Raw genomic sequence first — 12750 nt, forward strand, 5'->3', positions numbered from 1 at the left:
GGGGTACTTTATTTAGTAACCCCATTGCTGGATCACTACAGTAGCCATGTATCTCAAATTAAAGAAACCCACAAACTCCCCCCCCCCCCAAAAAAAAATAATAATAATTTAAAAATGGAAAAAAACAAAACAAAAATAAAGTTAAAAAAAGGGAAAGGGTTTCTCCGAGCGCATTGTGCGACACCCAAGATCGGTAACTTATAGGAAACCATAAGGCTACCATTCCCCAATTTGTCATGCATGAAATATTGAAATATTGAATTTCCCCGGGCAATGCTGGGTGCTTCAGCTAATTTGCTAAATTTTTGTGACACTAAAACTCTTTTAATGGCATTATTGGAATACTGGGGGACCTAAAGCAGACCTGAGCTGTGGTTCAAACTTATTGGAAAGCTTGTCATGGAAACAGTAAACAATAATAAAAACGTTGCTTTTTTTAAACTTCAGTAATTTACATTTTTAGTAATTTAGACTTAATAATAAGAAAGAGCACTGGAAAATATTTTATTTTAAATGTTTGTGGAATAAAAATGACTAATATCCACTGGTGGCCCCCAATGATATCTTAGTTGTTCTTGTAGTTTTTAGGCAAGAGTAGATCTAGTAGGATCTTTGGGCAGCTAGCTACTTGCTCTGGAGGGATTTCACAACCGAGCTCTGTGGTCTGACAATACACCATACACCAAAAGGATAGTACTTTTTAAAGGAAAATAGGAAAAATAATCCACCACATCAGGATTTCCCAGAATTACCACTTTGGCATTAAAGGGTCTGTAATTTATGGCAATTCTCTGTTTTTTAAATATTATTGCTTCTGTTCATAATACTGTTTTAATAAGGCACTATGAAACAAGTCCTATGTTCTCACTGTTCCGGAATTCTGATAGAATTCTGATGCTAAAATGGAACATTAAGCACAGGTTGTTTATTTTTGTATTTATTTTTTGCTTTGATTGATACAATGATAGAACAATGAAAAAATACAAAATAAAATTGTTTTATACAGTTCACTGGGTTAAGACAGTAAAATAAATGACTACATCTGTAGCAGTGGCTTCTAGGCTGATAATGTCTAGAACAGCAGAAACTGTAATAGCTACTGAACTTTCACATATAAATACACCAGACGTATTTGTAGTATAAAATGTAACTAATGGTAAAACAGCAAAAACAAAAGATTTGCAAAGCTTTTTATTCCATAGCATTATTATTCTTAACTGTTTATTTCTTGTTTTGCAACATAAAATTGTGTCCAAACAAAATTGGAGCATGCTTTGTGACTCCCTCTATAATGTCCTGTACTGCTATAATAGAAGTGGTTAAAAATGGCTCTTCTATACCATGTCTGTTCAAACCCTACAGCGGAGATTTAAATACCAAAAGACAACAATATTGCATTTAGAAGAATGAAATAAGGACTTGGAGCCACAGGCCACCCTGAGCAAGAACTCGCAGGTAATAGAAATGAAATCTGTTGCTGATTTGTGAGGCAACAGACATCCCCTCAAAGGGAAGGAGCCCTCCAGTGATCACGTCTTCCTGCTGCTTTCAGTATCTATTGATCCAGTAACTAGACATTTCTAATGTGACCTGACTTTTCCCCAAGACATATATATATAAACAAATTGAACTAAATATACACCTTAAGGAATTTACTGTGTTTCATAACTACAACTCCATAACCCTATTCATTGTCTTTCATGCTTTCAAAATGCGTCCATTGCTGCATGCAAGGACTTGTGAATCATGGTCCAAAAATGTATTTGTTTACATTCCACAAAAGAACAATGCACAGGCCTTTTTATTTTAGTATAGGTTTATTTTTAATTCAAAGAATGTTGAATTTTAGGCATTCTTTACAGATAGTGAGTTTCAACAGATAATTTGTTGAATATCAAAAATGTACTTGTATATGTTATGGTCAGGGTCATACAATTCTGCTAAAAACCAAAAAATGAAACCTCACCATTTTGTGTGGGCTCAAACCAAGCCTTACACGTATATAACCACCTAAGTTGCAGTATTTGTACTACCTGAATCTATCAATTAAAAAAAATAAATAACATGCTGAAATTTTATTTTACAATCGAGTATTGCAACATAGAACACTATGCCTGAATTGGCCTCTAGAGGTCTGTCACAGATGGTTCTGGCACGTCCCTTTTGTGCTGTAAGTCATTAGATCCTTTTGCATGGAAGGCCTCGGTTGCAAGGGTGTGCTGTTCTTTGATGGACCCAGATTCAGTAAAAATGTGTTTGCCCACCTACGATGGGAATGAGAATGCAGAGATGGGAGCCCAGCTAACAAGATTGAAGTTTTTGCAGGTATCAGGCTTTTAAAGAAAGCAGAAACTGACCCAAGCCTATCACAGCTACTGGAAGCAGGGCGATCTTTGGGATAAAAAACTGAAGATTTGTGAAACTGTAACAAATATTGTAATGACTGTAATGTGTTTTAAAGAATGTACAACCAATTAGAAAATATTATTAGCAGATCTGTGTAAGGCCTGTGGGAAGGAGTTCATTGCATTGAAGGTCAGACTGACCTGCTGAAAGTTCCAAACCTCCCTTATCAGGCAAAAGCATCTTTTTTAATTAGACTCAGAGTCTCAAAACATTCTGATCCAGCGAGAGCAGAATGGCAGGATCTATGGAGCACAGTTAATATGCTAGAAGCAATCGAACTAGGTTTGATTATAGTAAGAAAAAACAAAAGTATTTAAATAAATAAGAAACCTAATATAATAACATTAAGTAAATGTATGAGCAGCACTAAGTTTAAATATCCATTAATATTAATAATAAAAAATTAGCCTCTTGCCTTCTGTGTGTATCAATGAAGTAAAATAGAACTGTAGTTTATAAGAGATTGCTATATTGACATATCTGAATTAGAACTACAAAATCATTTAAAGTATAAACTGTAACTCTTAACAGTAAACTTACTAAAGGAATACAACTAATGTTGTAAACTTGTTCTCGCCTGCTTGTAGTAAAAGCAGTGCTGAAGATGACTCATTGGTTTTGGCCGATGAAGCGAGGATTTTTGATGGTCAGCAATTTAAAAGCCAAGATGATCTCTATAATGAGCAATCTTGTTAATGTTAACGAACGGGAATACCTTTTGGATAACAGAAGATAGGAGTTTATCTTACAATAATCATTTTCTATATATAACAGAAATGAATTCGAACCTGGCAGGAAGCGTTGGACGTGTTAAAACGTTAAGTAAGATATTGGTTTGAAATAATGAGTATTGAAAAATGTTTACGATAGTGTTTCATATTAATCCAGCCTAAAATTGGCAAAAAGCAAAGGTTGTCTTAAAACCTGCTTTGACTGGATTTTGTATGAACAGTGAAGAAGGTCAGACTTAGTTCAGTCAATATAACACTAAGGCATTCTGGTATATTAATGCTAGCCTGTGTTTAGATATAAATAACTGGACCTTCCATTAAAATCTTGAAAGACTTATCAGTGGAGTAAAATAATATTACAATTTCTAGGAGCAACTGTTATACTGAAGTAACTTAATTAGAAATACATCTTATAATGCCATTTAAAGTTAAACTGTTGAACATAGGAATTTTAGAAACCGAGAGAGAGGTCAAGCTTGGTCCAAGCATGGTACCAGTTAAATAAGGCTATTATAGTTAACGTGTTTATTACAGCTTCAATTTAAATGAAACTAATTGAACTGACCACTGTATGCTTATTCAAAGGCAGTCTTTGTCAAATACTTTGTTAACACAAATTTGTATATGAAGTTAAACTGACCCATTGACAACACACTGAAAAGGTAACATAATATGTGGCTAGGAGGGATATATATTTTGACCCACCTTAATATAATCAAATAGAGCTGGTGTTACATATTAAAAACATCTCTCATATATACACATATACTTGTATTATATTATAGCAAGGATTCTGTGAACGTTGGACCACCTGACTTTTTAGAAAAAGGAGGAGTTGGAAAAAGAGAGCGATGAAATCATGTTCCAATATTTTTTGGCAAGAAGATATATCTCAGTTTTGAAAAAAGAGTTGACCGGATCCTTCTAGAAAACATCATTAATTTAAAAATAAGATATGTCAAGGCCGAGTGATGATTAGATTTACTTGGGACCTGATGTATTCAATGGAGGGAAAAACCTATAAAAACCAAGGTAAAACCCCAGTCAAGTATCACGCGACTTGCTAACTACAAGTTGTGTGGTCCATGCTCTGAACATCTCTGAAAAACTGATTGCTGTTTGGTGGTATTCACAAGTCTCTGCCTTTTGAAGACAGTTCTTATTTTTTAATATATCCTACACTACGCTTCCATATACTGGAAGGTAAGCATATTTTTGAATTTAATATCTCTTTTATATTGATGCATTGCTATAAGGTATAGAAATGATGTTTTAGTCTTAAGAGAATGATATATATATTGAATGTTCTAGAATTTAGCAGTGGGCGTTTTTAGTTTTATGCATGCATAGCCTAAGGGCTAAGCATATAATTAACCATATCTGTATTACTATACTGAAGTATTAATGCTGTTAAACCTGTAAAGGCACCAGATCGCCTGGACTGCTTATTACTTGGGATTTAAGGTGGTCTGTGCAACCAACCAATCCAATTTTTAACATAAGCATTCACTACTACTGCCCTGATTCGTTAAAACTTTAAATTAAATGAGTCTGTGATTTTCTTGAATGTTAAGAAGTAATCTGGATACATTGCAAGCCCAGAGCACGAACAATCCACTTACAGGAGTCCGAAACATCTTTATGTCATCCTGAACGTCTCCCCTGAGTTTAAGAGTGTGCTCAGAGCATATACATAAATAAAAAAAATCCTGACAGGTCGCTGTACATTGTTAAGCATTTACTTGAGACAAATATTAACAGTTTGTTTTATGCATGGAGGAATCCACATACAAATCAATATGGATGTCTGATTAGTAAGAGATCTAGATTACTAATCGATATGTATGCAACTGGGTGGTCAGAGACAGGGTATAGAAGCAGATGGGTGGTGATTTATAATCCTGTTCCCTGAAACAAACCTGGAAGCACACCCTGGATACTGACACAGAATCTGGGCTCAGTACAAAATAAAACGTTGCCAGAGTTGTATGCCAAGATACCCGTATGCTTTCCACTGAGTTGCATAGTTACTTCTTGGCTCATGTTTATTAAAGGACATTCCCCTCACAGTTGAAAACTGTCTGTACAGTATATAGTGTCTGCAAGCTCCCTTTGAGCAAATGCTTAACCTGCTTTATTTGCAATTATGTGTCAACAACAATAAAGAATGTGCATTTTAAAAATTTTTCTGTTTTTATATTTATGATACATTTACTTGATGCAAGGGAAAATGCATTGTAAATAATGAACAAGAAGGTATTCTCTTCAGACCCCCTCCACTATACAATATTCTTTACAATACAAAATACACATCCCCCTCACCTTGTAATGTGTGTACATTCTGATCTCTAGCAGGTTATCAGGGATTACTGACCACTTTATAGCAATTCAGATTTCTAGACTTACAACTGTTGTTTTTTATAAAACTATGGAGGCTAGAAAATAGCCTTAAATCACATCTTAACAGATACAGCTCCTCATCTAAATACAGTGTCTTAGTTTTACCATTCTACATAAGACTGGGTAGTTTAACTAGACGTTGGCCATTTACACTTTAAGCAAGCATTAATAATATAAATTCTTACAGGTTAAGGTGTTCACTTAGGGGTAATAAGTCACAGATATCTGCCAAGATCATCATTCAACAGGGAGCCAGCATACTGAGCCCTTTATAAACCATTAGTCTGATCTCATTGCCACATGACTTCATCTAGGAAAGATTCTGGACTGCCACAGGCAATGCTTTACTTGAAGGGTTTGAAGCAATAAATTTGCTTTACAGCATGCAATTTATGAGTGCAATTATCTATTTTGAGGAAGTTTTCATTTTAGTCGGCCACCATATTAAAAAAAATATCTCTATTCTATCTATATATCTATATATCTAGATCTATATATATATATATCTATATATCTAGATCTATATATATATATATCTATATATCTAGATCTATCTATATATATATTTATATATATATATATATATATATATATATATATATATATATATATATATATATATATATATATATATATATATATATATATATATATGGGAGGCTGTGTGGTCCAGTGGTTAAAGAAAAAGGGCTTGTAACCAGGAGGTCCCTGGTTCAAATCCTACCTCAGCCACCGACTCATTGTGTGACCCTGAGCAAGTCACTTAACCTCTTGTGCTCCGTCTTTCGGGTGAGACATAGTTGTAAGTGACTCTGCAGCTGATGGGATAGTTCACACACCCTAGTCTCGAAGTCGCCTTGGATAAAGGTGTCTGCTAAATAAACAAATAATAATAATAATAATATTCTCTATAGATTGCTTTAAAAAAAAAAATCACACCAAGAAACAAAACAGAGTTAATGATTTTATTATGTTATCTACACATCTAATAAACTTTGTTGTAAAAAAAATATCACAAGTGAAGTTTATTCCCCTGTTAAAAGCAAGAATACAATACATTAATTTCACAGTATAGGCCACATCACTCCACTGCTCAAGATGAATTGTCTACATTTAAATGACACTTACAATGTTAAGATACTACACTTAATATTCCTTTTAGTTGTCCAAGATCTTTTTCTTAAATTGGCAAAGACATTTGAAAAAGACAAGAATGTTCTCCTAAAGTTAATATGTTGAACGTGTACAGTAGATTACTCTTCCTGCAGTATAGAAGCCGGCTGACTTCTATGTAAACGTGAGCTTCTGAGGTGACAAATTCTTGACCTGGATTAAATCGGAGATGTGTGGTACATATTTTCTGTAATAAAACCACCCTCTACATCAGGGACATTATTATTAAGATAAATATTATTTAGCAATCCCCTGTTTTACGCCAATTACAACTGTGACAGTAAATAACAGAATTGTCTAAGGAAATACACAGCAGAAAATAAATCTAAATGGAAAGTCACTTGATCCTATTCACAACAGCTAACCTAACCTAAATCAAGCATCGATGTCCCCTAGACTAAGATAAAATAAAGTAAAAACCTTTAAAACAAGGATTATCAGTCACAATAGTGATACTGCAATAGGTATTAAAAGCATGCATTAACTATTTAAATGCATCAAAAGACAAAATAATAATAATAATAATAATAATAATAATAATAATAATAATAATAATAATAATACAAAGCCCCAGCAAAGCAAATGCCATGAACATCACACACACACACACAATAGAAGGTGCATGCTCTTAAATTAGGAGTTCAGCAGAAACATTGCAAACACTGGCAGCATCAGGGATTTATAACACCTACATAGTCCTAATATCTAATTTCTTAATATACTACTAAGAGTGTTCTCTGTGATTCTCTATTGTTTCTTCTTTGATCATTATCTGCATTAATGTTGAAGAGATGGGATGAAGATGAGCGTTGGGCTGTGCACTGAAGTCCATAGGTAAAGCATTGTGCACTGAAGCCTGTGCAGGATACATATGCTTCTGCACCTTGATTCCCCATAATAACCCCTGAGGAATCTTCTCAGGGTTTTTTTGCTGGAACAGTAAGCAAGGCAAATAATGATTTAAGCAGAAACATCAAATAATTCAAAACATGATTAAGATATTTAACAGGTTACAAAATAAATAAGGAACATGTAGATGGTATACGGCACACCTGCAAGCTTTGGTTTCTCGCAGCTAAGGCACATGTTCAAAACAGCCTGGGCATTCTCACATTATCTGGCTGCTGAGAGATGACTCTTTTTTGGCTCAATTTTAGTATAATCCAGAAAAGGGAAAGACATACAAGCAAACATAAGCCCCTTTCAATGTATTCATCATTTAATGTCATATTTTTTACATTTTAGAGGTGACTTTAGAGGTAAAGGAATCCTAGTTGCAATACAACTCTCTCACTCACCGTTCCAGGGACTGTACCTTTTCTTGTTTAGAGTTCCCATCATCTACCTTCTCATACCCATAATATGCCAGGGCATAAACCCTGGTCCCCATGTAAAAAAGTGCAACTTACTGGCAACTTCCTGACAAACGAAATGTGTAAAACTGGATAAAGGTGCTGGAAATCATAATGTCTCAACCACAAAGTACACAGATGATCAAAGCAATTAAAATCGAAAAAACAACTTTCAAAATTTATTCGCCCACACATTTGCATTAAAAAACAAAATAGGTTGATTCAACATTTTTATATATATATATATATATATATATATATATATATATATATATATATATAAGGTCTTCCAGCCAAGACAGTTAATGTGCACATGATACAAATATGATAAACGATCTTGAGGACTGGTTATACACTAATCCCATGTGGCTGCATACAAATCCTTCCTCATAACTGAGGATCAGTACAGCTTTTTTATTAGGTACCCAGCAAGCCTTGTCAAGTTAACAGATAGCAATATGCAAACATGGGGGCTATGTCTATCTGTTATCAAAATTATCAAATGCTAAGAAGAGATAAAATCACTTGCTTTGGTGTATAGTCTTAAGGAACAGGTTGTTTTGTCTCCTTGCTGTATAATACGCTAGTGGTTTCTAGATCATTGCATGGATTTATTTCCCATCACCCAAAATACATTTTAAAAACAAAAGGTCCAGCTTTTATAATCTCCTAGGTGCCATGCCAGTACCCAATATAGCCATGATCTTGACTATGATTCTTTTATCTCAGCTAACAATGTCACCTTGGGTAAAATTGATTCCAGTGAACCTGCAGAGGGGAGGAGTGGTTGCATAGATCTTGGAAAGTTAAAGAATTTAGATTAGAACAATTAGATTATAAAAGTATATATGTAGTAAAAGGATAAATACAGTAGTACTACTACACAAGCTTAACATCTCTAATCAGTCTTCTCAAAAGGGATACTTGATGCACTTGCTACAATTTCTGATGCATGCTTGCTCCCAATTCAAACTGGGCAGACAAGCCCATTTTACTGAATATTTTACAGTTTAGCTTAACTAAAACGTTCAGTTCTTTGAACCTTATTTAAAACAGAGCAGCATATGATTGCAATAAATGTTAAACCCATCCAGTGAATCAGAATATTGTCGCCCATTTCTGCTACCAGTCATTATGCCTTGTGAAAAGACTTTCTTTTGTGTGAAGCAGTCCCATTTAAAATAGTACATCTGCAGTCTCAATGCAGAAACAGATGTGGTATAGAGCTTTTTTAGAGTTGAACCAGATTTACTTTTCCATGTATCCATGAATTCTAGATTATAGTAAACACTGGTACGGCAGTTTAATGCTCTTCATTAGTACTTTCAACACTGCAGATCTGTATACACAGCTAAGAAAGATACCTTCACTCAACACAGCTGACCAAGAAACTAAACAAATATAAATTGTATTATTAATATCTGTACATTTGTATTTATTTTTCAGTACAAGACACTAAAAACTATTTCATTAAGTTGTTGTAAGATGGTCTGTTTGTACAGTTATACTTTTGGTTTCTTCCTTTCGTGCAAAGGTTGCATCTTACATTGTGAAATGACAGCTTGTGTTGACAACTGAGGCAAACACAGAGAAAACTATGTTTTTTTCTTTTTTTGGCATGTTCAAAAAATGACAGCGAAGTGGTTTAGTGTACTGTACTTCTAATTTAATTCAATTCTCACACCATTTCTTGCCCTTAATTAAAAAACGAATTGTTAGCAAAACTAAAAACAGCATCATAACAAAAGGCAGACTTGTCAAGGTTAAGCACGGGAGGGATCAGGCCGCAATTACACTCAAGACTTATTTATTATTATTGTTGTTGAATATTGGTCATTTACAGGTGTAGGTTTGTTGAAATACCAAATTGAATTGTATCTTCCATCTGTGGAAATTAATAAAAATGTACTTTAGCTTTAAAATGACACCATGGGACTATCATAAAATGGCTTTTCAGAGCCAGAGAATGACATTAGAAAAGGAGAGTTTTAAAATCCGAAGATATAGTAACAAAAAAAATTGGTATAAGCTAAATAACTGTTGTTGTCAATATACATATATACCTATGACCTAAAAACATGAATTGAACATTATTCAAGAAGTCGTTTTGTTACATAGCGTCCACAGTAATTTTGTTCTTTACCACCAGCTGGTCGCAATAAAGTATCCAAGTTTCTTTTTCTGGTGATCAAGACAAGGCCTTAACAAGGTACAGTTTATCTCCCTGTTCACTGGTAAAAATGGGTGCCTTTTTGTAATGTTCCACCAGCTCTTCCATAGAATCGAATTTGCGCTGTCCAATGCAATAGAGGCCGTCCTTTAGCTGCACCTTGAAATGCTTATTTTTACCTTGTGCTTTCAAGGAGATTGAGAAGTCATTTGGCTAGAAAAGAAAGAAAGAACATTAAAAAAATAAATTAAAAAATACTGTAGTTATTGTTACCATGGACACAGAACTACAAGTGTAACTGGAGTGAGACAATCACCATTTAAAAATAAAAAGAGTTAAAAGGTTTGACAAGTTTCTTTATGCCTTTGAGATAACATTTCCATGGTTTGCCTCTTTCAACATGCTGGGGTTAGTTCAAACCATAGTGGTGGTATGAGAAGAATTCAGCCAGTGATCAAAGACATGGAATGCATAAGAAACAGTGATGTAATCCTTAAAATGCAGTTCAAAAAACACATGAAAGCAAATGTGTACACAGTATTTGGTAGTGCTCATATACGTTATGCGGAATACGTTATGCACACATTACAGAAGGCTTGTGCCAGGGGTTCACCACTCAAGTACAGTTCTTCTCCAAACCAAGTGCAATTCTACAGCATAAACCTGTCAATAAACCCTTCTCTTCATTGACAGAAATTCATACCACCACCCTGGCAAAACCTCCCTGGAAAAACTGCAGTGGGAGTACAGGAAGTGGCTTCTCAGCTCAAGACCCCTGTTCCTGATTACACTCACACTGCTCACTATACTGCCTCTAATTTACTTTATATATTTGTCCATTTAGTATGGACGTTCACAGAATCTACCACAGCTGTCGTTGCGGAACTAGCTGATTTTACTTTGAACTGCAAATCGACCCATCTATTTAAGTTAAACAGTATTCCCCTAAAGCAGCTATGGCTGGAACCATTTCTGAAATGCACATTCTTTTTAAGAAGGATATCATTGTCCATTTATACTTAACTAACAATGTATCCAGGTTGTGTTATGTAACTGCATTCACGTTTAGACATGTGAATGTGCAGCTTCTGTTTTTCGTAAACAAGATATGTTACATGAGCAGGTTTTTCCAGGTTAACTTTTTTTTATTTATTTATTTTTTTACAAAATCAACCACTGTGGTTCCACCCTTGAGAGCAACTGTAACATTACTTATTTGGTTAAACACACTGATTACTGTATCATGTGAGGCATGGGTTCACCAGGCCAGCCAGAAGCCATATCAGACACCTTGGCATTTCACTCAAACATTCAAAAACAACAGCTGGTAACCATTTTAACTGACCTACAATTCTCTCTAAATCATGTTAAAGCCCACTTACCGAGGACTCGCTGTCTCGAATGAGGAAATCTCCTTCTTCCCCCCTCTCATTCAAAGCCATTTCCGCCTGATGTCTTGTTACTTTCCCATAGTACCATGGCCTGCCTGCAAACTTCCCGCTGGTGGCCGGCACTATGTAATCGCAGTCCGGTGGGGGGGGCCCGGCGCTATTTGGAGAGTTCTGAGAATTCGGAATCACATTCACATAGTTCTTTGGCACCAGCCCCACTTGGCCATCGCTTTTCCTGCACTTCCACCACTCTGGGTCATTCTCTGGCTTCTCGACAACATCCATGACCTCGCCCTTCTCGAAGTTGAGCTCCTCGTCGTTGGAGGAGCTGAAGGGGTAGAGTGCCTGCACCACGTGTAACACACGGCTGCTGTTGGCATTATGTACCACGGCAGCTAGCTTTTCAGTCAGTGAACTCACAGGGTCTACAGACGAGCCGTCAGAATCCTCCACCACGTAGTTGGAGGGGAACCACCCCACGTGTCCATTGTAGCCGCCCCTCCACCAGCCATCGCTGCACTTCTCCATGACTATGACCTTCGTCCCCTTGACCAGTGAAAGCTCGTCCTCCCGCTCGGCTGCATAGCTGAACTTGACCAGCGCTGGCAGGTTGAGGTCATAGAGCCGCTCGCCGTTGTCCGAGTAAAAGTCTGCGTCTGCGTTTGAAGCCGTGTCCCTCATGCTGGTTTTCCGCTTCACTTTCCCAATTCCTAGAATGGATAATAAGGATATAGTTAGCTGTGTTTCTTTTGTATGATTGCTTGTATGATGGAATCCACTGAATTATGCGTGAAGGGGTACTTAAAATGGTACGGAACACAAAACAAGACATTTAAAAACCTATTTCACTAAAACGCACATGTCTATTCAAACCATTAATGCATTTTTACAAGCTATTTTTGTATATATTCTTTTCAAATGTAGAAACAAACACATTTAGTTTTTTATATCATCCTGCACATAGTCACGATGCAAGGCATTATCAGTGTGGCTGCGGCAAATTACTACCAAAAAAAGGGTTCATTATCTTGTACAATACTCACAATAGAAATTGACAAATAACTGACCGAATATGAAACTAAAAAAAAAAAAAAAAAAAAAAAAAAAAAGCAAAAGCTTTAGGTCAT

At 35.6% G+C, this 12750-nt stretch overlaps 1 protein-coding gene across 3 annotated transcripts in view; it reads right to left on the reverse strand.

Moving 5' to 3' along the window:
- Window positions 1-6488: 6488 nt before the first annotated feature.
- LOC117423584 (cytoplasmic protein NCK1-like) overlaps window positions 6489-12750 on the reverse strand; it is a 53888-nt gene continuing 47626 nt past the window's right edge. For all 3 annotated transcript variants that reach the window (XM_058990281.1, XM_034039628.3, XM_034039629.3), the window contains 2 exons: window positions 11615-12333; window positions 6489-10445 (listed from right to left, as the gene is read on the reverse strand). In XM_058990281.1, coding sequence (XP_058846264.1) covers window positions 10251-10445; window positions 11615-12333 — 914 coding nt within the window. In that variant the 3' untranslated portion in view covers window positions 6489-10250. The remainder of the gene's footprint in view (window positions 10446-11614; window positions 12334-12750) is intronic.

This window comes from Acipenser ruthenus, chromosome 17, assembly GCF_902713425.1.
Source record: "Acipenser ruthenus chromosome 17, fAciRut3.2 maternal haplotype, whole genome shotgun sequence".
Lineage (NCBI taxonomy): Eukaryota > Metazoa > Chordata > Actinopteri > Acipenseriformes > Acipenseridae > Acipenser > Acipenser ruthenus.